This window comes from Pongo abelii, chromosome 6 (assembly GCF_028885655.2).
Source record: "Pongo abelii isolate AG06213 chromosome 6, NHGRI_mPonAbe1-v2.0_pri, whole genome shotgun sequence".
In the NCBI taxonomy this organism is placed as follows: Eukaryota; Metazoa; Chordata; class Mammalia; order Primates; family Hominidae; genus Pongo; species Pongo abelii.
In genome coordinates, this window is record NC_071991.2 from 12,488,375 (window position 1) to 12,513,163 (window position 24,789).

Below are 24,789 nucleotides of genomic sequence, written 5' to 3' on the forward strand. Positions count from 1 at the left end.
ATGTTGGCCAGGCTGGTCTCGAACTCCTGACCTCAGGTGATCTGCCCGCCTCAGCCTCGCGAAGTGCTGGGATTACAGGTGTGAGGCACCATGGCCGACCGAATTTTTGTATTTTTAGTAGAGCTGGGGTTTCACCATGTTGGTCAGGCTGGTCTTGACTTCCTGACCTCAGGTGATCCACCCCCCTCGGCCTCCCAAAGTGCTAGGATTACAGGTGTGAGCCACTGTGCCCAGCCCAAGATGGAATTTTTCTCTTGCCTGGAGTGTCTCAGCTAAACTCTGCCAGGTGCCTTCAGACCTCTCCTTCCTCCACAGTTTCCGAAGGATCTGAGTCTGAGGTCTGACACTGATGGTCCTGAACAGCCTGTCCTGCTCCCTGTCCCCCGTGTCCAGCCCGTTATACTAAACTGAACCGAGGAGTAGCAGCAAGCTCCAAGAAGCTCCCTGGGCAACCCAGGACAAGTATCTTCCCCTCCCTGGGTCTCCCAGCTTCTCTCCAGCTTCCTGGGGAATGCAGCAGCACAGGCTGCACCACTGTAGTTAATTTAAAATCTGTGGCAGCTCCAGCCTGTGCCTGGAGTTGAAAGGAGGATTTGCTGCCGCTGCTGACTTGGCAGGAGCTGTTGGTGTGGGAGTGATTTTTTTTTTAGAGTTATCTTCCCTTTTAAATTCGGATTACAAAGGAAAAAAAAGTATATAGAGATGTGTATATGATTAATGTTAACTTAAAATTCAAAAGCCATCTCTGCATTAAGAGGAAAGGTTCCCACAGTAACACACACAAAAAGAAAATTCTAGAACATAGAAGATGGGGGAAAAAAAAAACCCAGAGAGATAGTTTGCATTTCTGTACATTAAAATGGGGGGGGGGGAAAGGAAAAGGAAATAAAAACAAAACAACAGAAAAAGTTACATAGACTTGCCCACCCCCTTCCCTCACCAGCTAAACAAGAAATGGAATCACAGTATTACCACGTTTCAAATGGGAGGCTAAAAAACAAACAAAAACATAGACGGGGTTAAAAAATGTTGAGCTTTCCTTTTTTTCCGTTTGTTTCTCTCTCTCTTTTTTTTTCTTTTTTTTTTTTTAAAGGTATCATCCAAGAATACCACCCCCAGTATTTTTTCCCAAAGACAGTTTAGTTCATGGTAAAGTCTGGGACCCCTCTCCCATCCCCCATCTCACTTTTCTGCATATGAGCGAGAACTAGCCTTTTTTGACTCCTCAGGGGTCTTTTTAAGGCAAAGAGGCAGGGATCTGAATGCAGGTTTGAGACCCGGGATGCTCTGAAGTCCCAGATCTCCCAAGGCCCCAAGGGTGAGGGATAGGATTTGGGGACTATGCTTGGTGAAATGAGTCACAAAATGCTGTCTCCAAGAAAACTCCCAGGGCTGTGCCAAACTAGAGTCCCATGCTGGGAAGGAGACAAGATGTGGGTGCTTCGAAGCTCCCACCCCAGGGCTGGTGGCTGGGTCCCCTTCCCCAACTGCCCTATCCTGGGGATGCCTAGTTGCTGTGGCCATTTTGTCTGCACTGGGGAGGGGTGGAGGTGGGATCATTGCTCAGGACTCCAGGGCTGGAGAGAGGACCAGAGGTACGAAGGGACCCACTTCCAGCCCTGACTGCAGAGAACCCGCATCTCTGTGTCTCTCGGGAGGCCCCAGCAGGGTGGATGAGAAGCTGGCAAGAAGGTGTTTCGGGTCCTGTGCTCTTGGGACTCCATGCCCACAGGGGTGGGGGATGGTGGGTGCCTCTCTTGTGGGTTGTTAATCCTCTCCAGCCTCTGCCATGCTACCCTCAGCTACCTCTGCCTGCCCTCAACCCCCTCCCAAGACAGATCCGGGGACATCAGTGTCATCCTCCCTGCGCGGCCCAACCAAAACCCCAGGAGCCCAGGAGCCTGGTGCCTGGTCCAGGTGGGACAGTCTAGAGACAGGTGAATGTCCTTCAATAAAACTTAACCTTGAGACCAAGAGCTTTCAGTCAGCTGCCCTTGACTTTCCTCTCTGAGGCCGTGGGAGTAAAGGGTGTTTGAGAAAAGAAAGGGAGTGAAAGGAAACAGCCAAAAATCAAAATGAAACTGACCAACACGTACATGTTTGCTGCTGAGACCTGAGGTCTGGGGAGGGGCAGCTCTCCCACTCCCAGGTGAGGTTTTGGGGTTGGGTGGGGGGCAGTCTGCGGGTCTGGGAAGGAACCTGCAGGCCTCCCCACCCCAAGCCACCCCCCCACCCACCCCAGTGCCCCTGCCAGTACTGCAGCCCCCTCTCTCTGAGGGGTCTCAATGGTGTACTCTATAATCAACAGACCAGAAGGGGATGTGGACCTTCCCTGGGGTCTGGGAGAAGCCCCCACCCAGGCCCAGCCCATCCATCTGGGGACAGGCTGAGATGTCTCTCTCCTCTGCCACCTCCCCCATTGCACCTGCCTGTAGGTCTTCGGGCATCTGTGCCCCTCTTCGAGGAAGGGTGGGGACAGTTTTGGGGGTGTTGGTGTGGGGTCTCTGAGGCACCCTGGCAGGTGCCTCAGGAGGGTGGCCGTGGGAAGAGGAGCCGGCAGGTTTGAGACACCTGTCCAAGTGTGGGCGGTGCCTGGAAAAGGGCAGAGTCTCCTCGGAGCAGGGACTTTAGAGGGCGGAGGGACTGAGATGGGGGAGGGGGCTGAGGGAGGGAGGGGCTGGGGAGAAGATTGAGGGAGGGGGAGGGAGGTGCTCAGAGGTGGGGCCAGGGCTTGGTGGGAAGAGGGAGACTCAGGGCCCAGGTGGTGCCCAGCGGGGGGTCCTGTCTCTCGAATCCTTCTCCTGCCTGGGACTCCTATCAATGTCCATGCCCCTCCCACCCTAATATGCCTGGGGAGGGCACGAGACCCTGATTCCTCCCCAGCCCTGTACCCAACTCAGTGCCCCGTGGTCAACCCCCCTCTGGCCTTCAGTTTGCCAAGCGCAAGGGTGGCCCAAGACCGCAGGCGCCCCTCACCCTGACACCAGGGCCAGGTGGGCGAAACGGCCTAGCACTCCCGGCGGCTCCCGAGCCAGGACGCCCCCAGCGGGGAGCCGAGGAGGGAGGAGGCGGCCGCCCCCGCCCCCGCCCCCATGCCACACTTATCGCCCCCTGCCCCGCTGGCTACCCGCCCGACCACGCACGGCGCAGCCCGCGGCGCGGGAACCCTCCGCAAAGCGAAGCGTACGTACATCGGGCGGGCTGTGCGCCGAGCCGGGGCGGCCCCCGTGCGCTCCGCTCCGCTGCCCGCTGCCGCCGTTCCGCTGGGGCGACCCCCATCCGCTGCCGCCCGACGGGGAAGGCGACCGGCTTCCGCTGGACCGCTGGCTGCCCGTCTTTCGCCCTTCGTCTCGGTGCTTGGGGCTCAGCCTGGGGTTAGGCGCCAGGGAGAATGGGGGAGCCGGCGTGGGACACCCACTTTGCAAGCAGTTGCGCCTCCTCTTCCCCCCTCTCCAGCACGGGGCAAGAGGGCAGCCCCCCCACCTGCCTTTTCACCATGCTGGGAACCTTTCCACTTAGAGAGGGCTTGACCAGGGTGAGCCAGCGAGGCTGTGCCTCGATTTCCAATTCAGGCGGAGGCTTAGGGGCCTTAGGGCAGCTCTTCCTCAAGTTATCACTCCCCTGGTACATGTCTCTTTTTTAAAATTGTTATTAGGCTGGGCTTGGGGGCTCACGCCTGTAATCCCAGCACCAAGAGGCCGAGGCAGGCGGATCGCTTGAGGTCAGGAATTCGAGACCAGGCTGGTCGAAATGGCGAAACCCCATCTCCACTAAAAATACAAAAATTAGTCGGGCATGGTGGTGCACGCCTGTAATCCCAGCTACTCGGGTGGCTGAGGCTGGAGAATTGCTTGAATCCCGGAGGCGGAGGTTGTAGTGAGCCGAGATTGCATCACTGCTCTCCAGCCTGGGCAACACAGCAATACTCGTCTCAAAATACATATTTTATATATAAATATATATATAATATATTATATATATTTATATATAATATATTATATATAAATATATATAATATATTATATATAAATATATATAATATATTTATATATAAATATATATAATATATTTTATATATTATATATAATAATTATTATTACTTTTAATCAAAGAAGGAGGTCTCACTATGTTGCCCAGGCTGGTCTCGAACTCCTGGCCTCAAGCGATCCTTCTGCCTTGGCCTCCCAAAGTGCTGAGGTTACAGCAGTGAGCCACCACACCTGGCCATCCCTGATAAACTTCTACCCACCGATGAATTGACATTCTGTCCACCAGCCCTGCTCCCCAGCCCTTGGGGGTGTTTAATCTGCAACCCTCATCCCCCACCAGGAGAAAGCCTCCCAGAGGCCCAGGCCTACCTGCTGGGAGATCTGGAATCACTGTAGTGGGAGGAGAGGGAGGGGCTGTGGGAGCTGCCACTGCTATGGCGATGAGACCTCCGGCCTGGGGACTCTGTGTGAGGCCTGGCGTGGATGAGGGAAATCAGCCTGTACCTCAGTTCTGCACCCCGTGATCCCCCCAGCCTCCAAGTTGCCCAGCCTCCCACCAGGATCCCAGTGGAACCCTACTGAAAGCCAGTGTTCATCAGTCCCCTAAAGTCTCCTATAAAAGGTACATCAGCAGTGTTGGTGCTGGCCGCAGAGCCTGTCTGGTCCATATGGGTCATCTGTGAGAATTAGGAAAAGGCCCCCTTTTCTCTAGACAACCCCAGCCTCCCAAGACCCCCCTCAGCCCTCACCAGGTGATGCTGGGACTTGTGGGGTGGGAGGGAGGAGGGTGGGGGAGTCACGAGGACTGGGCTTGGAAGGACACTGGATTGGAAGGCAAGAGGCCTGGGTTTCGGTTCCAGCTCTGACTCAGCAAGAGCCCTTGGCTTTCTTTCTAGATCTTAATTTTTCCATCTGGGCAAAATGAGCTACCTTTAATGGCCTGATTCTGTGATTCTAAAAGGCCTAGTTTGCTGGGGTAGGAGGGAGAACGAATGGGGGGCTGGAGAGTAGGGAGGGCGCTTACCTCTTCTTCTCTTTGTTCTTCTCTTTTCTTTTGCTCTTGGAGCTTCGAGATCTGCAGAGAGCAGAGACCACAGTGACGGTGTGGCCCGGAGAGGGTGTGGCCTCGGTGCCCTGGAGCCTGGGTATACCCAGGTGTGGATCTGAGATTTGTTCTACCCTAGGGCCTAAGCCCTATGGCTGGTGGGGACTTTTCCATCCTACTCCATCCCTTTGTCCCTTTCACTCAGCCAAGGCTCGGGCCTTCCTCCTCCTGGAAGTCCTGGCCCGTGAACACCTCCTCCCTGGGTCGCAAATGCTGCCCAGTCTGGGAGGGCAAAAGAAGTGTGGCTGGCCCCAGATAAAGTGGGGTGCTGTAGCTGGGCGCGGTGGCTCACGCCTATAATCTCAGCACTTTGAGAGGCTGAGGCTGGTGGATCACTTGAGGTCAGGAGTTTGAGACCAGCCTGACCAACATGGAGAAACCCAGTCTCTACTAAAAATACAAAATTAGCCAGGCGTGGTGGTGTGTGCCTGTAATCCCAGCTACTAGGGAGGCTGAGGCAAGAGAATCGCTTGAACCTGGGAGGCGGAGGTTGCGTGAGCTGAGATCACGCATTTGCACTCCAGCCTGGGCAATAAGAGTGAAACTCCGTTTCAGGGAAAAAAAAAAAAAAAAAAAAGGCAGGGGTTGCTGTTTGCAGGTGTGGCAGCCTCAAGCCTCAGGTCTGGGCCAGGTAGAAATGGTGATTTGCTCTTGTCTTTTGATACTGGACTTGGGACATGCCCAATACTCATTCCCTTGAGTATTGGGGTATGGCCTGATAATCATACCTCCTGTGCCCCCTTCTTCCATGTGCTCCCAGACTGGCCCAGCCCTAGGCCAGCTCACCAGGGGTTTAGGAAAGAAATGCTTTCCCAAGGGCATGATGTCCCCGCTTTTTTTTTTTGTCTTGAGACGGAGTCCCGCTCTGTTGCCCAGACTGGTGTGCAGTGGCACAATCTCGGCTCACTGCAGCCTCCATCTTGCAGGTTCAAGCAATTCTCATGCCTCAGCCTCCTAAGTAGCTGGGATTACAGTTGCCTGCCACCACGTCTGGCTATTTTTTGTTTGTTTGTTTTAGTAGAAACAGGATTTCACCATGTTGGCCAGGCTGGTCTCGAACTCCTGGCGTCAAGTGATCAGCCCGCCTCAGCCCTCCAAAGTGCTGGGATTACAGGTGTGAGCCACCGTGCGTGGCCAATGTCCCTGCTTTTGAATGACATCTCTGGATCCATCTCCAGGGCTGCCGCCTCCCAACTCCCACAGCTTCCTGTCACATCCCATCCAGCCCTCTGGGGCAAGCCCCCCAACCCAGCACCCTCTACCTTTGATGAAAGGCCTGAGAAGCTTCTGGTTAGCCCTCAAAGTTCTCACCCAACCCCAATCCTCAGCCCCATCCTCCCTGGTGCCACCAGATCCCTTCAGTCCTTCCGACCCCAAAACAAAGCCATGCTAAGGAACACAGAAATGTGCTCCCACAGGAGCAGAGTGAGTGCGGGGCAGGCCTGGAGGCTATGGGTTTGGGTGCTGGAGCCTGCTTTGGGCTTCAGTCTCCCCATTGGAAGCTGGTCTATTCCTAGTTCACTTTTAGGACCTGTCCAGGAAGGATGGGAGCTGGCCAGAGGGTGTGTGTAAGCTAATGGTGGCCACTTGGGGGCAGTAGAGACCCACACTGATCCATAGACATTGGGCGGCCAGGGGAAGATGAAAAATTGGGGACATTGGAGGGGCAGGATTAGGTGTTTATGTAGGCTCCTCCCCTACTTGGCAAATTCCCACTACAAGGAAGGAACTCCAGACTCTGCCCTTCCTCTGGGCTGCTGGAAGGGGGTCTGGCTCTGATGCCACCTCTGGAATGTGACTGCCCCACAACTTTCTTCCTTCCGAGCTCTCCTCTCCTCTCCTCTCCTTTCCCTTTTCCCTTCTTTTCCTTTTCTTTTCTTTCTTTCTTTCTTTCTTTATTTTTTTGAGATGGAGTCTTGCTCTGTCGCCCAGACTGGAGTGCAGTGGTGCGATCTCAGCTCCCTGTAATTTCCTCCTCCCACTATCAAGCGATTCTCCTACCTCAGCCTCCCAAGTAGCTGGGATTACAGGCGCCTGCCACCATGCCCAGATAATTTTTGTATTTTCAGTAGAGACGGACTATGTTGGCCAAGCTGGTCTCAAAGTCCTGACCTCAAATGATCCACCCACCTCGGCCTCCCAAAGTGCTGGGATTACAGGCATGAGCCACCACACCCAGACTTTTTTTTTTTTTTTTTCTGAGACAGAGTCTGGCTGTGTCACCCAGGCTGGAGTGCCGTGCACTCCACTGCAATCTCTTGGCTCACTGCAACCTCCGCCTCCCGGGTTCAAGCGATTCTCCTGCCTCAGCCTCCCGAGTAGCTGGGACTACAGGCACTCGCCACCACACCCAGCTAATTTTCGTATTTTTAGTAGAGACAGGATTTCACCATGTTGACCAGGTTGGTCTCAAACTCCTGGCCTCAAGCCATCCACCTGCCTCAGCCTCCCAAAGTGCTGGGATTACAGGCGTGAGCCACCGTGCCTGGCTCAGGCTGTTTTCTGCTTTCTCAGCAACCCTCTTCTCCTGCACCCCTCTGCCTCCACCTGGACTCCTGCGTTTCACTTCCTCTCCCCTCCCCCAGTCCACCCTGAACAAGCCACTGCCCTGCTCAGAGCTCCCCCACGCTAGCCCCCAGCCCTCCTGGGTGGAGGATGGCTCCATAACCTGGTAGTCAAACCTGTTGGGAGGCTACCATCTGTCCCTGAGAAACTACCTCTAGCCACAGCTCCCCGACCCTGCCTCGTATCCATGGAGCCTTCCCAGCTCACAGAGGTCCTCCTGCCTCGCGAGCTCTTTCCCTGCAAATTCAGGGTCTCGGTGTTTCTGCTTGTCTAACCGGCACCTCCACAGACAGACACACCCCTTGGGCACTGGACCTGCCATGTTGTCTAGAAATTCTTGGGGTCCCCATGTCATGACTGATGCATGGGGCAGGCGAGGGTTGCAAACAGTTGGTTTTCATGCTCTTCCTCCACTGCCCAGTCCCCGCAGCCTGGATCTGGGAAGGAACCCTGGAGCTGAAGGATGGAGCCTGGTGGGACCCTCAAAACCCCCTCCCATCATTGCGTCCTTTGGGCTTTGGTCCCTTAAGGGACCACTGACCATGTCCTCTGCAAAGCGCCGCTCACCTGTGCCGTCTCTTCCTCCGGGACCCAGAATCAGACCTGTAGGGCGATAAAAGAGTTCTCTTGAGCCTGCCTGGGGTGGCCCAGGGGAGACCTATGGAGGGCCACAGCCCTGGCCCTGGGCCCCACGGGAGGAAGAGGAGCCCCCAGGGTGGGGGCAGCAAGGGTACCTGTCTCGGCGATGCTTCTTCACACTCTTCTTCTTCTTGCGGAGGGGTGAGGAGCTCCCACAGCTGTGGACACAGGGAGGTGGGCTCTAGTGAGCTGGGGTGGGGGGTGGGGGGCTGGAAATAGCTGGAGAGACCTGGGTGCTTGGGACATTGAAGCTGGAAAGGGAATTCCAGGCCATGAAGCCCAAGGTCCCTTGTACAGAGTGACCCGAGGCCCCAAGGGTCGCCAAGGTCCCTCAGGGTAGTTGATGGCGCTGCCTATGTTGTCCCCAAGTCACCCTTCCGGCCCTCCTGGCATTGTGGGCAAAGATACTTTCAAACCCAGAGGTCAGAGGCTCCAATGGTGGGATTCATGGCCTCTGTAGGGGCGAAGCTTGCACCTTGGCAGCGTCCAGGTGCAGGCCCTGAGGGTCCAGGCCTCCGGCCTCTGGGGGATGGCCTTGGAATCTCTCCCACCCACAGACGTCCCCCGCCCTGGGCCCAGCCAGCTCTGTCCCCACTGACCTGCATTCGGACTCCAGTCTCCTCTTTTTGCTGAGGGCAGATGCCAGGAAGAAAGGACAGACGGATGGATGGGGTTAGTTGGGGCCCCAGACACCTGCCAGGGTCTCACACAGGACAGGGGAGGGTGGACAGAGAGATTCGGGGATGGCAGATGAGGCCCCTCCTCCCCAGGGCCACTAGCACTGGTGTTGGTGGGCACGGGACCCCTGGGGGAGGGCAGAGGGGGACTGGGAGCAGGTGCTGGTAACACACGGGCCCGGTCAGTGAGTCTGGCTCTGGGGGATTCAGTGAGAGTCAGGTGCTAGAGAAAGGCTCAGTGAGGGGCGGATCCCAGATAAGGGGAGGGGCTCGATGAGGGGTGGGGCCTAGTGGGGAAAGGAGCTCGATGAGGGGTGGGTCCTAGAGAAGGGGAGGGGCTCGATGAGGGGCGGGCCCCAGAGAAGGGGAGGGGCTCCTTGAGGGGCGGGACCTAGCCAAGGGGAGGGGCTCGTTGAGGGGCGGGGCCTAGCGAGGGGAGGAGCTTGAGGCCTGGGGTCGGTTCAGTTACCTGGAGGGCACTTAGTCGGGGGACTGCACGGTGATGGCGAGGGAGGGACTCAGAGAGGGGCGGGGCTCACAAATGCGACAAGGTTGTGGGCCAGGGACGGGCATCCCGGGAGAGACCCCACCTCCTCCTCCCTTCCCGCTCCGGCCAGGCGCGGTTCTCACCGGCTTCTCCGGTGGCCGCCTTTCTTTTTCTTCTTTTTCTTGGGAGGGGGCGATGCCGAGCTGCTAGACCAGTGCTTGGTCCTGGGGGAGAAGGGGCGGGGGTGGGGGCGGTGAGGGGGGGCAGCCCCGCGCGCCCCCCACCCCCGCCGCGGCGGCCGCTGACCTGTACCCGCGGTGGCCGCGGTAGCAGGCGGCCGGGCAGTCACAGTCCACTGGGCCGTCGTCATCGTCAAAGGGCGCGTACTCCAGGCCCGGCTCAGCGCCCTCGGTCAGCCGCGGGGTCTCCGCCACACTGCCGGCGACAGGGACGCTCACCACCCGTCTCGGGACGGCTTTTCTCCACCCCTTTTCCAGGCACGGGGAGCCTGACCTAGCCCCCCAAGTCTGCGGGCTGCTACCTGGCTGGAGGAGGCGTGAGGGGGACCTGCGGCCCCTGGCCTTACAGGGCTAGGCAGAGATTTGGGGAACACAGCGGGGCACATCCCCTACAGGTCTCCGACCTCACGGTACAATCTTTTGCAAAAAAGAAAGAGGATAACCGAGCCCCTTATTTAGCCCGCACCCCTTCTAAGTTCTCACCATCTCAGTAAGCCCCCTCCTCTTTTTTTTTTTTTAATTTTGGAGATAAGGTCTTGCTCAGTTGCTCAGGCTGGGTTGCAGTGGTGGGATCATAGCTCACTGCAGCCTTGAACTTCTGCGCCCAAGCGATCCTTCCTCCTCAGCCTCTTGAGTAGCTGGGACCGCAGGCGTGGACCCCTACCCTGGCTAATTTGAAAAATTTTGCAGAGACGGGATCTCACTATGTTGCTCCTGCTGGTTTCGAACTCCTGGCCTCAAGCGATCCACCCCTTTGATCTCTCAAAGTGCTGGAATTCCAGGCATGAGCCACCCTGCACTCGTGGGTGGGGGGGTGTGTGTGTGCCTACTCCTTAGATGAGGCTCCTCTTCCTCACCGAATCCCCTCCATATCCTAGCCCCATTCATTGAAGCCCTCCCCCTCGGTGAACCCCCCATTTGATCCCTGTGCCCCTAACCCTACTGTCCTATTCTGGGAACCCCATCCCCACCCCTCCTTTCTCTCACTGAACCCTAATTTCTCTTTTCTTTTGTTTTCTTTCTTTTTTTTTTTTTTCAGAGTCTCACTCTGTTGTCCTGGCTGGAGTGCAGGGGCCCGATCTCGCCTCACTGCAACCTCTGCCTGCTGCAATCTCCTGCAATCTCACCTCACTGCAACCTCCGCTTCCTGGGTTCAAGTGATTCTCCTGCCTCAGCCTCCTGAGTAGCTGGGATTACAGGTGCCTGCTAATTTTTGTATTTTTAGTAGAGACGGGGTTTCTCCATGTTGGTCAGGCTGGTATGGAACTCCTGACCTCAGGTGATCTGCCAGCCTCGGCCTCCCAAAGTGCTGGGATTACAGGCGTGAGCCACTGCACACGGCGAACTCTAATTTCTTTCTTTTTTTTTTTTTTTTTGAGATAGAGTCTCACTCTGTCGCCCAGGCTGGAGTGCAGTGGTGTGATCTCAGCTCACTGCAACCTCCGCCTGCTGGGTTCAAGCAATTCTCCTGCCTCAGCCTCCCGAGTAGCTGGGACTACAGGCATGCACCACCACGCCCAGCTAATTTTTTGTATTTTTAGTAGAGACGGGGTTTCACCATGCTGGCCAGGCTAGTCTCAAACTCCTGACCTCTGATCCACCCGCCTTGGCCTCCCAACGTGCTGGGATTACAGGCGTGAGCCACTGTGCCCGGCGAACTCTAATTTCTTAAAGAGCCCCTTCCTCCTGGCCTAGCTCCGCCCTCCCCGAGCCCTGGCTCAATGATGTGGGTCTTTCCTCACCTGTGTCCTAGTCCCTGAGCACCGTCCTGCTGGCTGAGTGCCTCCCTGCCCCGCTTCCCCTCCTTTCCTCCAGCCCGGCCTCTGTCGCTGAAATATTCATAGCCTCTCCTCGCCCTCCCCTCTGCAGCCTCCAGGGGGCCCCGCTGCTCATCTCCGGCAGCAGGACTGTGCTCATCAATCAAGCCTGGTGGCAGAGGGTGGGGGCCTCCGATACTCCCTATCCATCTTACAGAACTCTCCTTTTCGCTCAGCAGGGACCAGACGCCTCCCATCCCTGCTCCCGGAGCCCCAGCCAGCCTCTGCCACAGATGTTGGCTCCCTACAGGCTCTTCTCAGAGCGCTTCTTTTTTTCTAGAGGTAGCTGGGCTGGAGGCAAGAGCATGAGCTTTGAAGCTCCAGACAAGGGCTCATCCTGCACTGTCCTGAGCCGCCTTGTGACTTGGGGCCTGCCGTGTCCCTCTGTGAGCCTCTTCTCCAAGGTGAGAGTGATAACTTCATTCCAGGGCTGTTGGGAGAATTTGCTGAGGTCATAGGTGCTGTTCAGTTTCTTTTTTTTATTTTTTATTTTATTTTTTGAGACAGAGTCTCACCCTGTTGCAAGGTTGGAGTGCAGTGGTGCGATCACAGCTCACTGCAGCCTTGAACTCCTGGCGTCAAGTGATCCTCCCACTCCAGCCTCCAGAGTAGCTGGGACTACAGGAGCACACCACCACTCCCAACTAATCAAAAAAATTTTTTTTTGTAGAGATGGGGTCTCACTATGTTGCCCAGGCTGGTCTTGACCTCCTGGCCTCAAGCCAGGAGGATTGCTCAAGAAATTCTCTTGCCTTGGCCTCCCAAAGTACTAGGATTACAGGTGTGAGCCACCGTGCCTGGCCTTCTTTTTTTTTTTTTTTTTTTTGAGACAGAGCCTTGCTCTGTTACCCAGGCTGGAGTGCAGTGGTGAGATCTCGGCTCACTACAAGCTCCGCCTCCTGGATTCACGCCATTCTCCTGCCTTAGCCTCCCTAGTAGCTGGGACTACAGGCGCCTGCCACCACGCCTGGCTAATTTTTGTTGTATTTTTAGTAGAGACAGGGTTTCACATGTTAGCCAGGATGGTCTCGATCTCCTGACCTCGTGATCCGCTGGCCTTGGCCTCCCAAAGTGCTGGGATTACAGGTGTGAGCCACTGTGCCCGGCCTTTTTTTTTTTTTTTTTTAATTGAACAAGCCTGGAAGTGACCCTCCAGAGGCCTGTCTCCAGGGGGGTGGCCCCCACCTTCCATTTTTTATCCAAGCTGGCTCAGACAGTGCCCTCCCCCACCAAGATGGAGGCTTAGCCCTGGTTTCAGCAGAGCTCCCCTTACTCCTGGGTGCTGTTCAACTGGCTCAGCCCTTCCCCTCCCACAGCAATAGAGGCGAGGGCTTCGATCGGCAGAGCATTAAGGACATGAGTTTTGGATTTGTTAGAGGCGTGTGAACCAGAGCAACTCCATCTTGAATAGGGGCTGTATAAAATGAGGCTGAGACCTACTGGGCTGCATTCCCAGGAGATTAGGCATTCTAAGTCGCAGGATGTGATAGGAGGTCAGCACAAGATACAGGTCATAAAGACCTCGCTGATAAAACAAGTTGCAGTAAAGAAGCCGGCCAAGGGCCTGGCGGGTGACTCACGCCTATAATTCCAGCACTTTGGGAGGCTGAGGCAGGCGGATCACCAGAGGTCAGGAGTTCGAACCAGCCTGACCAACATGGAGAAACCCTGTCTCTACTAAAAACACAAAGTTAGCCAGGCGTGGTGGCGCATGCCTATAATCCCAGCTACTTGGGAGGCTGAGGCAGGAGAATCGCTTGAACCCAGGAGGTGGAGGTTGCAGTGAGCCGAGATCATGCCATTGCGCTGCAGCCTGGGCCAAAAGGATGAAACTCCAAAAAAAAAAAAAAAGAAGAAGAAGACGGCCAAAACCCACCAAAACCAAGATGGTGATGGTGATGAGAGTGACATGGCAACGTCAGGAAGTTACCCTTTGTAGTCTAGAAAGGGGAGGCATGAATAACCCACCCCTTGTTTAGCATATCATCAAGAAATAACCGTATAAATGGGCAACCAGCAGCCCTGGGGCTGCTCTGTCTATGAAGTAGCCATTCTTTTTTTTTTTTTTTTTTTTTGAAACAGAGTCTTGCTCTTGTCGCCCAGGCTGGAGTGCAGTGGCGTGACCTTGGCTCACTGTAACCTCTGCCTCCAGGGTTCAAGCGATTCTCCTGCCTCATTCTCCCAAGTAGCTGGGATTATAGGCACCTGCCACCACGCCTGGCCAATTTTTTTGTATTTTTAGTAGAGACGGATTCACCATGTTGGCCAGGCTGGTCTCGAACTCCTGACCTCAGGTGATCTACCTGCCTCGGCCTCCCAAAGTGCTGGGATTACAGACATGAGCCACCGTGCCCTGCCTGAGTGGCCATTCTTTTGTTCCTTTACTCTCTTAATAAACTTGCTTTTGCTTTGCACTGTGGACTCCCTCTGAATTCTTTCTTGAGTGAGATTCAAGAACCCTCTCTTGGGGTTTAGATCAAATCCCTTTCCTGTAACAGATTCACAGAGACAGGTTTGAATCCAGGCATGACTAAGCTCTCGGTCATATCTATACATCGAGGAAAAGAACAGACCACCTTTGAGGAAAGGATTAAGTAAAATGCTGTCTATGAGGCCTGGCCTGTCACTGTCATCCGGGGAGGAGTAGCTACTGTTAAACAGAGGGGCCTTTGCTGCTACTTACACACCAACACCTCTTCCAGGGAGAAAAGACGCTGCAACACAGAAAATGAGACAGAGGGAAGGGAGGCAGGCCACAGCTACAGGGTAAAAGACAAATATTTAGGGAACCCACTAATTGACTCTTTGAAGCCTGAGTTTGTATTTTAAAAAATGTAACCAGGCCGGGTGTGATGGCTTATGCCTGTAATCCCAACACATCGGGAGGCCAAGGTGGGAGGATCCCTTGAGGCCAGGAATTTGAGACCAGCCTGGGCAACATAGTGAGACTCCTGTCTTTACAAAAAATAAAATAAAAAGCAGGGCACAGTGGCATGCACCTGTAGAGTCCCAGCTGCCTGGGAGGCTGGGGCCAGAGGATGGCTTGAGCCCAGGAGTTTGAGGCTGCAGTGAGCTATGATGATGCCACTGCACTCCAGCCTGAGTGACACAGCGAGACCCCATCTTTAAGAAAAAATAGCTGGGCGTGGTGGCTCATGCCTGTAATCCCAGCACTTTGGGAGGTGAAGGCGGGCGGATCACCCGAGGTCGGGAGTTCAACACCAGCCTGACCAGCATGGAGAAACCCCGTCTCTACTAAAAATACAAAATTAGCTGGGTGTGGTGGCTCATACCTGTAATCCCAGCTACTTGGGAGGCTGAGGCAGGAGAATCGCTTGAACCCAGGAGGCGGAGGTTGCAGTGAGCCAAGATCTTGCCACTGCACTCCAGCCTGGGTGAAAGAGCGAGACTCCATCTCAAAAAAAAAAAAAAAAAAAAAAAAAGAAAGAAAGAAAAGAAAAAATAATGTTACCTAAATATGACAGGGGTAGCTAGCCTTCAGGCCATTCTCAAGAACTTCATTCAATTCCCAAACAAGTCCTGATTCCCAAGCTGTGTGATGCCTTGATGTCACACAGCACGTAGCGAGGTTTTTCTGGGGTGACAGAGGAGAGGCTCATGTCATCCCCCGGCTTGTGCAGAGCCAAACACTCCCACATTCCTTTGTTTAAACTTCTCTTTTCTTCTCCATGCTCCTCTTCCTGAGGCCAGTGGTGTCCTACCTCCTGTCCTTGTCCCTAAAATTCCCAACGCCCTCAGCTCATCAAGCCCCATCCTTCCAGGGCCCATTACCCCTACACAGCTCCTCAGCCACAAAAGTGCCTGCCTGACACATAAAACATAGTCTTTAGCAAAACTTAAGCTCACATTGAGTATTGTGTGCGTGAGCTGGTAGGAGCAGGGAGCTTCAGTTGATACCCACCACAAAAATGATGAAGGTTATTTACAAAATAAAATAGCCCAGGCTGGGTGCGGTGGCTCGTGCCTGTAATCCCAGCACTTTAGGAGGCTGAAGCAACTGGATCACTTGAAGTGAGGAGTTCGAGACCAGCCTTACCAACATGGTGAAACCCCATCTCTACTAAAAATACAAAATTAGCCAGGCATGGTGGGACACACTTGTAATCCCAGCTACTCGGGAGGCTGAGGCAGGAGAATCGCTTGAACCTGGGAGGCGGAGGTTGCAGTGAGCCAAGATCGTGCCATTGCACTCCAGCCTGGGCAATAAGAGTGAAACTCCATCTCAAAACAGTCCAGTTTAGCCAGGCACAGTGGCCCATGCCTATCATCCCAGCAACTTGGGAGGCTTAAGTGGGAGTATCGCTTGAGACCAGGAGTTTAAAACCAGCCTGGGCAAGAAAGCAAGACCCCTGTCTATACAAAAAAAAAAAAAGCCCAAAAAACAAAAAACATGTAGATTAGCTGGATGTGGTGGTGCATGCCTGTAGTCCTGGCGGGATGACTACTTGAGCCCAGGAGTTCAAGGCAGCAATGAGCTGTGATTGCATCACTGCACTGTAGCCTGGGTGACAGTGAGACTCCGTCTCAAAAAATAAATAAGTAAATAAATAAATAAATAAATAAATAAATAAAGATGAGCACAGGGTAGAGGAGCAGATACAAGGTCTTGGAACCTTCTGATGCAAGCTGTCCTGGGAGTCCCAGGGATAAACACGGACCTGGGCTGAGGCTTCCTTTACTGGCTTTGTGCTGTGTGGGATCTCCCAGGGTTAGAATCCTAGCCTCTCCTATCCTGCTTCTCCTAGATGACACTATCACTAAGAACAATGTTCTTTTTTTTTTTTGAAACAGAGTTTCGCTCGTTTCCCAGGCTGGAGTGCAGTGGCATGATCTCGGCTCACTGGAACCTCCGCCTCCTGCCTCAGCCTCCCGAGTAGCTGGGATGACAGGCATGCGCCACCACGCCCAGTTAATTTTGTATTTTTAGTAGAGATGAAGTTTCTCCATGTTGCTCAGGCTGGTCTCAAACTCCCAGCCTCAGGTGATCCACCCACCTCGGCCTCCCAAAGTGCTGGGATTACAGGTGTGAGCCACCGTGCCCGGCCAAGAACAATGTTCTTTAATGTTATTTATTTATTTATTTGAGATAGAGTCTTGCTCTGTCGCCCAGGCTGGAATGCAGTGGCACGATCTTGGCTCACTGCAACAACTTCCACCTCCTGGGTTCAAGCCATTCTTGTGCCTCAGCCTCCTGAGTAGCTGGGATTACAGGTGCCCCCCACCATGCCCGGTTAACTATTGTATTTTTAGTAGAGTCGAGGTTTCATCATGTTGGCCAGGCTGGTCTCGAACTCCTGACCTCAGGTGATCCACTCGCATTGGCCTCCCAAAGTGCTGGGATTACAGGCGTGAGCCACCGCGCCTGGCCTGTTCTTTAATATTTAAAGAGTGCTTCATATTTCACAATCCCATTCATAGCCCCTTAATGATTTACAGAAATTGCACCCCTTTCCATTTTGCAGATGAGAATACTGAGGTGCAGAGAAGAAAAGGAGCATTCCCTATGATGTCAAGACCTTTTAGTAAAGCATATATGTTGAGGCTAAGGTGAGAGGATCACTTGAGGCTGGGAGTTTGAGAGCAGCCTGGGCAACATAGTAAGATCCCATTTCTACAAATCAAATTAAATGAGGCCAGGCGTGGTGGCTCACGCCTGTAATCTCAGCACTTTGGGAGGCTAAGGTGGGCAGATAACTTGAGGTCATGAGTTCGAGACCAGCCTGGCCAACATGGCAAAACCCCATCTCTACTAAAAATACAAAAATCCGCTGGGCGTGGTGGCACATGCCTATAATCCCAGCTACTTAGGAGGCTGAGGCAGGAGAATCACTTGAACCCGGGAAACGTATGTTGCAGTGAGCAGAGATCACACAGCTGCACTCCAGCCTGGGTGACAGAGTGAGACTCTGTCTCAAAAACAAACAAGCAAACACCTATATAAGTTCACCTAGCAACTGGCTTTGAGAATTCATGTGCAAATGACACAGCCCTTGAATGCGCTGGCTGACCTTCCCTGCTGGAGATGTAAACCAACATGAGGTCTTCCAGCTCACTCATCCCCTTCCGACTTGATAGATACTGTTGTGGGTGTGTGCTCCCCGAGTCCTAGATTTGTTTAATGTTTTATGCTCTTAAATTTTCATGTTTTCTTTTTCAATTTATTTTTGTTTTTATTTATTTTTTGAGACAGAGCCTCATTCTGTTGCCAAGGCTGTAGTGTGGTTGCGTGATCTCGGCTCACAGCAACCTCCACCTCCTGGGTTCAAGAAATTCTCCCGCCTCAGCTCCCAGCTCCAGAGTAGCTGGGATTACAGGCGTGCGCCACCATACTCAGCTAATTTTTTGTATTTTTAGTAGAGATGTGGTCTCACCATGTTGGCCAGGCTGGTCTTGAACTCCTGACCTCAAGTGATCCAACCGCCTCAGCCTCCCAAAATGCTGGGATTACAGGTATGAACCACAGCTCCCAGCATTTTTTTTTTTTTTTAAATAGAGATGGAGGTCTTGCTATGTTGCCCAGGCTGGTCTGGAACTCCTGGGCTCAAGCGATCCTCCCACCTCAGCCTTCCAAAGTGCTGCTGGGGGCGGGGCGCAGTGGCTCACGCCTGTAATCCCAGCACTTTGGGAGGCCGAGGCAGGCGGATCACAAGGTCAGGAGATCGAGACCATTCTGGCTAACACGGTGAAACCCCGTCTCTACTAAAAATACAAAAAATTAGCCGGGCGTGGCGGCGTGCGCCTGTAGTCCCAGCTGTTGGGGAGGCTGAGGCAGGAGAATGGCGTGAACCCGGTAGGCGGAGCTTGCAGTGAGCCGAGATTGCGCCACTGCACTCCAGTCTGGGCGACGGAGCGAGACTCTGTCTCAAAAAAAAAAAAAAAAAAGTGCTGCTGGGATTACAGGCGTGATCCACGGTACCCAGCCTTAAATTCATGTTTGCTAACTAGTTTACTCCTGATCATGTCTGTGGAGTAGGCAGGGGAAGTTTTACCCCCTTGTGAAAAGAAACTGAGCCCCACAGAGCTGATCAAAGTGGACCCAGACACAGTCTGCTACAAAAGGACAAAGAGCGTGTGGAAGTGGAACACAGCCCCACAGAGGACGGGCATCGGGCTGACCGCCATGGGCAGGGCTCTGCCCTGGGTGGAGACTGCCGGCGGCACGCTCTTCCTCATGCCAGCACTTTTGCTAATTAACTGGTCCTGTTTCCCATTAGCCAGGAACACAATGGCCCACTGACAGATGAAAGGGCTCAGATGTGGGAGGGGGGCGGGGAGTCCAGGCAAAGGGTCCACCCTCTCTGCTCATCACTCAGCCAGGCTGCCAGGCCTGCCAGGGGCCCTGGGTGGGGGTAGTGATGATAGAAACAGAGATGAATCCCGTCTCCAGCTTTTTCCTTCACTTCTCAGACTGCGGGGCAACAATATGACACGGTGCATATTATGATAATTACTGACCCAGGTGCCAGGTACGATGAGCACTTTACATGTATTAGTCTTATTTATTTATTTATTTATTTATTTATTTATTTATTATTTATTTGATGGAGTCTTGCTTCGTCACCCAGGCTGGAGCCTGTTTCTGTTTCTGTTTTGCTCCTACTCTGGCCAGAGAGATGAGGATTAAGTGAGGTAAGGTGGGAAATACTTTACCCCTCATTACCCAGCAATACAGAAAGTCCGCAAGAAGGGTTTCCCCGTTTCCAATTGAGGTCTGTCTGTTCCCACAGTGCTGCCAGCCTTTGCAATGACTAAGACCGGGCGTGGTGCCTCATGCCTGTAATCCCTGCATTTTGGGAGGCCGAGGCAGGTGGATCACCTGAGGTCACGAGTTCGATACCAGCCTGGCCAACATGGCAAAACCCCATCTCTACTAAAAATACAAAAAAATTAGCGGGGCGGTGGGCACCTGTAATCCCAGCTACTTAGGAGGCTGAGGCAGGAGAATTGCTTGAACCCGGGAGGCGGAGGTTGCAGTGAACTGAGATCGCACCACTGCACTCCAGCCTGAGCGATAAGAGCGAAACTCTGTCTCAAACGAAACAAAACAAAGAAAGAAAAATTAGCTGGGCCACGGTAGCATGCACCTGTAATCCCAGCTACTCAGGAGGCTGAGGCGGGAGAATTGCTTGAACCTGGGAGGCGGAGGTTGCAGTGACCCGAGAGCATGCCACTGCACTCCAGCCTGGGCAACGGAGCAAAACCCTGTGTCAAAAAATAAATAAAAATAAATAAATAAATAAATAAAGATGACTGCAACAGGAGAATCACTCAGAAGGTGCTGCCGGGATAGCGGAACAGCAAATGAATGAATATAATTAACTCCATTTTTGTTTAAGAGACCTTTACCCATGCCTGCATGTAGGCTAAGATTTATTATTATTATTATTGTTGTTATTTTATTATTATTTTTTGAGACGGAATCTCACTCTGTCACCCAGGCTGGAGGGCAGTGGTGCGATCTCGGCTCACTGAAACCTCTGCCTCCTGGGTTCAAGTGATCCTCCCGCCTCAGCTTCCCAAGTAGCTGAGATTACAGGCATGCACCATATAGCCCAGCTAATTTTACTTCTAGCCAGAGAAGCATGAGATGCTGGTGCTGGGCAGGGAAACTGAGGGTGAACAAGGGGAAGGCCCATCTGAGTGGATTCAGCAACGTTCCCTGAGCACACGGTTCCTGCCAGGCATGGAGCTTGGCCAGCCATGGCTGGACACTCCCAGGCACAGGCTGTTCCCACCCTCGTAATGCAGCCTCCTCCAGTGTTTGTATGGTTTTGAGTGGTTCACAGTTCGCCTCTGATCCGAGACAACATTTGCCTTGCTGTAACTTGCTTGTTTGATCCAAGGCCCACCCAGAGGCCCACGGCAAACCGGTGTTCCTCCTATCCTGTGACAGGCGGCAGAGGCGTGACCTCAGCAAAGCCATACACCCTTTTTTTTTTTTTTTTTTTTTGAGACAGAGTCTCGCTCTGTCACCCAGGCTGGAGTGCAGTGGCATGGCTCACTGCAACCTCTGCCTCCCAGGTTCAAGTGATTCTCGTGCCTCAGCTTCCTGAGTAGCTGGGATTACAGGCCCATGCCACCATGCCCGGCTAATTTTTGTGTATTTTGTAGAGATTGAGTTTCACCACGTTGCTCAGGGTGGTCTCGAACTCCTGAGCTCAAGCAATCCTCCCATCTTGGCCTCCCAAAGTACTAGTGTGAGCTTACAGGTGTGAGCCACCATGCCCAGTCTTACACCCTCTTTATCCACCAAGCCATTGTTCATGGTAACAGTGGGATTTGGTGTGTGGGCTCTTACATCCCAGAGTGTGCGCTTACTCTGAATTTTATTTTATTTTATTCTATTTTATTTTATTTTATTTTATTTTTGGAGACGGAGTCTCGCTGTGTCCCCCAGGTTGGAGTGCAGTGGCACGATCTCAGCTCACTGCAAGCTCCGCCTCCCAGGTTCACGCCATTCTCCTGCCTCAGCCTCCCGAGTAGCTGGGACTACAGGCGCCCGCCAACACGCCCGGATAATTTTTTGTATTTTTAGTAGAAACGGGGTTTCACCGTGTTAGCCAAGATGGTCTCGATCTCCTGACCTCGTGATCCGCCCGTCTCGGCCTCCCAAAGTGCTAGGATTACAGGCGTGAGCCACCGCGCCCGGCCTCTATTTTATTTTTTGAGATGGAATCTCGCTCTGTTGACCAGGCTGGAGTACAGTGGCAGGATCTCGGCTCACTGCAACATCTGCCTTCTGGGTTCAAGTGATTCTCCTGCCTCAGCCTCCCAAATAGCTGGGATTACAGGCGTGCGCCATCATACCCGGATAATTTTCCTATTTTTTGTAGAGACGGGGTTTCGACATGTTGGCCAGGCTGGTCTCAAACTCCTGACCTCAAGCGATCTGCCTGACTTGGCCTCCCAAAGTGCTGGGATTACAGGCTTGAGCCACTGTACCCTGCCCAAATTTCATTTCTATAGGAGGGAATCATCAGGGCTTGCCTGGGATCACTTTGTCAGCCAGGGCTCAGGGCATATCTGAGGTCTTCCGATTTGCAGCTCAGAATCCCCTAAGCTGAGATCTGGGCTGCCTTCCCCATGCCTCCCACTGCTGAGCCATAGGTAGGACCCAGGGTGGGTAGGAGGAGGCCATCAGTGATGTCCAGATGTCCGTGGGCCAGGCCAGCATTTCCAGTGGGCAGAGACCATGCTCTCCTCTCCTCCTCCTTCTCTTCTTCCTCTCCACCCCCTCACCTGAGCCCCAACCAGACCAAGCCACCTGAGGGAGCACCTGGACAGGGCCCTCTAGTACCCAGCTGCTGCCTAAGCCTGCACCCCTTCTCCCCCATCCCCACACAGGTAAGCACTCACATGTGGCCCCCAGGCCGGTCCTCCCTGGTGAGCACTCCCTCCTTCTCCATCAGCATCTGCCGGAATGTCCCCACTTTCTGCCGAATCTCCTCCTCCGAATACCTGCAGGGGCACAGAGAGGGTGAAGGGGCTGGTCTCCCAGATTTGGTTCCCTCTTTCCTGCCCTGCACTCAGCCCAGCCCCTGTGACCTGTCCAAGGTCACAGATCAAGCCAGGCCTTCAGCACTGAGGAAGCTCAAGTTCATTGTACACAAGCCTGGCTGGGCACAGTGGCTCTCGCCCGTAATCCCAGCACTTTGGGTGTCCAAGGCAGGCAGATCACCTGAACTCAGGAGTGCGAAACCAGCCTGGCCAACATGGCGAAACCCTGTCTCTACTAAAAATAAAAAAATTAGCCGGGTGTGGTGGTGGGTGCCTGTAATCCCCGCTACTCAGGAGGCTAAGGTAGGAGAATCACTTGAACCTGGGAGGCAGAGGTTGCAGTAGGCCAAGATCACGCCACTGCACACCAGCCTAGGCGACCCAGAGACTCCATCTCAAAAAACAAACAACAGCAACAAAACATTGTACACCAGCCCAATCAACTAACCAAATAACAAACAAACAGACAAAAGAAAAACTTGTTCCCAGAGGTGGGGAGAGACGACCCCCTCGCCCCTCAGGTGAGGCTGAGCCCCTCCTCCGTACCCTCCTCCATCCCCCAGGGCAGGCCTCCCTCCTACATCCAGACTGCAGTCGCTCTTTCGAGAATTTTAGGGGAAGAGTGAGAATTCTGGCTTTGGGACATACACAGCCTTTTCTGCCTTCCTGCCATCCGATCCTCATACAGCCATGGGAGGTCCTCAAAGCACCCCCATTTCTGCAAGAGTTAGGCTGCCAAGTGGCTTGTGGGGGGGTTTTCGGGGGGCAAGGGGTAGTTTCATTGCTTCTTTCTGCTGCTGGCTTGGGGTAGGGGGTGGCTGATGTCTGGGCCTCAAATGGAAGCCCCTGACGTCTCTACTGCCCTCCCTCTCCCACCCTAAGCCCAGTCTCAGTTTAGGGACCAAAGTCTGGTTATCTACTCCTCATCCCTGCTCCCACTCCTGGGGTCAGTGATCATTCTCTCTCACTGCTCCTCTGTGACAGCCGCTACCTGGCCTCCCAGTTCCTCTGGAGTCTCTCCCTCCAGCCTGTGTCCACACTGCCCCTGGAGGTCTTTGATCACGCAGCCCTGGCCCGGTGCCTGGCACACAGCAGGTGTCCAGCAGCTGTTACTGAAGGGATCCTCTGGCAACCTCGAAAAGCAGGTCACATTCCCATTTGACAGATGTAGAAGCTAAGGCAAAGTGAATTGACTGGCCCGACCTCATAGAGCTGGGAAATGGGAGGTGCCAGGATTCAAAAACAGGACTGCTGCACTCTTGGGGCTGTCCTTTTCATCACTGGCCCCCATGGCTCAGCTAAGAAGGTTGACCTAGAAAAATATGAGAGCAGGAGATGCTCAGAGGTGGCGGTCACACTTGAGGCCTCTTTGTCCAGTGGCCAGATGTCATCCTGGGGTCCCCAGCTTCTCCCAGCAAGATGCCCTGGGCATGGAGAGACCCTCCCTACGCCTCCGAGTTGGTTCAACTCAACATTTCTATACACTTGTGTACACCTATACAACTTTTCTTTTCTCTTTTTTTTAATTTTTATTTTTTGAGATGGAGTTTCACTCTGTCGCCTGGGCTGGAGTGCAGTGGTGTGATCTCAGCTTACTGCACCCTCCACCTCCCGGGTTCAAGTGATTCTCCTGCCTCAGCCATCCAAATAGCTGGGATTACAGACGCCCGCCACCATGCCTGGCTAATTTTTGTATTTTTAGTAGAGGTGGGGTTTCACCATATTGGCCAGGCTGGTCATGAACTCCTGACCTCAGATGATCCACCCAGCTCAGCCTCCCAAAGTGCTGGGATTACAGGCGTGAGCCTATGCACCCGGCCACTATACAACTTTTCTAGCCTTAGCTTCTACATCTGTGAAACGGGAACACAATCTGCCTTTCAAGATTGTCAGAGGATTCATGGAGATGATGTCATTATAGCATTTTGCACAGTGCCTGGCATAGAGTAGGTGCCCAATAAATAGTAACGACTAAGGTTTATTTGTCCCAAACTTTTCTCTCTGCTCTCCCTGGGCTGCAGGTCGTTGTCTTGGACAGAGAACATGGTGAGGGGGAGGTAGGGAGGATTAATGGATACAAAAAAATAGAATGAATAAGACCTACTGGCCAGGTGCAGTGGCTCACGTCTGTAATCCCAGCACTTTGGGAGGCTGAGGTGGGCAGATCACCTGAGGTCAGGAGTTCGAGACCAGCCTGGCCAACATGGTGAAACCGTGTCTCTACCAAAAATATAAAAAAATTAGCTGAGTGTGATGCTGCACACCTGTAATCCCAGATGCCCACGAGGCTGAGGCAGGAGAATCGCTTGAACCCGGGAGGTGGAGATTGTGGTGAGCTGAGATTATGCCCCTGCACTCCAGCCTGGGTGACAGAGCGAGACTCTGTCTCAAAAAACAACAAAACAAAACAAACAAACAAACAAAAAACCAACAAAAAAACCCCTACTGTTTGATAGCCCAACAGGGTGACAACAGTGAATAATAACTTAATTGTATATTTTTGAATAACTTAAAGAAGGTAATTGGATTATTTGTAACTCAAAGGATAAATGCTTGAGGGGATGGATACTTCATTCTCTATGATGTGCTTATTTCACATTGCATGCCTGTATCAAAGCATAGCATGTACCCTAAAAATATGTATAACTACTATGTATATTAAATTTTTAAAAAATTATTTAAAAAAATTTTTGGACCCAGCAAAGTTTAAAAAAATAATTTTAAAAAAATTAAAAAAGAAGACATGGTGGCAG

At 53.2% G+C, this 24,789-nt stretch overlaps 1 protein-coding gene across 2 annotated transcripts in view; it reads right to left on the reverse strand.

Annotated features, from left to right (window-relative positions):
* Positions 1 to 24,789, reverse strand: part of SRRM3 (serine/arginine repetitive matrix 3) — a 53,109-nt gene that overhangs the window by 17,163 nt on the left and 11,157 nt on the right. For both annotated transcript variants that reach the window (XM_024249723.3, XM_024249724.3), the window contains exons 2-10: positions 21,896 to 21,997; positions 9,769 to 9,897; positions 9,606 to 9,686; positions 8,898 to 8,927; positions 8,394 to 8,456; positions 8,227 to 8,262; positions 5,014 to 5,064; positions 4,359 to 4,463; positions 3,192 to 3,369 (exon numbers count right to left, since the gene is read on the reverse strand). In XM_024249723.3, coding sequence (XP_024105491.2) covers positions 3,192 to 3,369; positions 4,359 to 4,463; positions 5,014 to 5,064; positions 8,227 to 8,262; positions 8,394 to 8,456; positions 8,898 to 8,927; positions 9,606 to 9,686; positions 9,769 to 9,897; positions 21,896 to 21,997 — 775 coding nt within the window. The remainder of the gene's footprint in view (positions 1 to 3,191; positions 3,370 to 4,358; positions 4,464 to 5,013; positions 5,065 to 8,226; positions 8,263 to 8,393; positions 8,457 to 8,897; positions 8,928 to 9,605; positions 9,687 to 9,768; positions 9,898 to 21,895; positions 21,998 to 24,789) is intronic.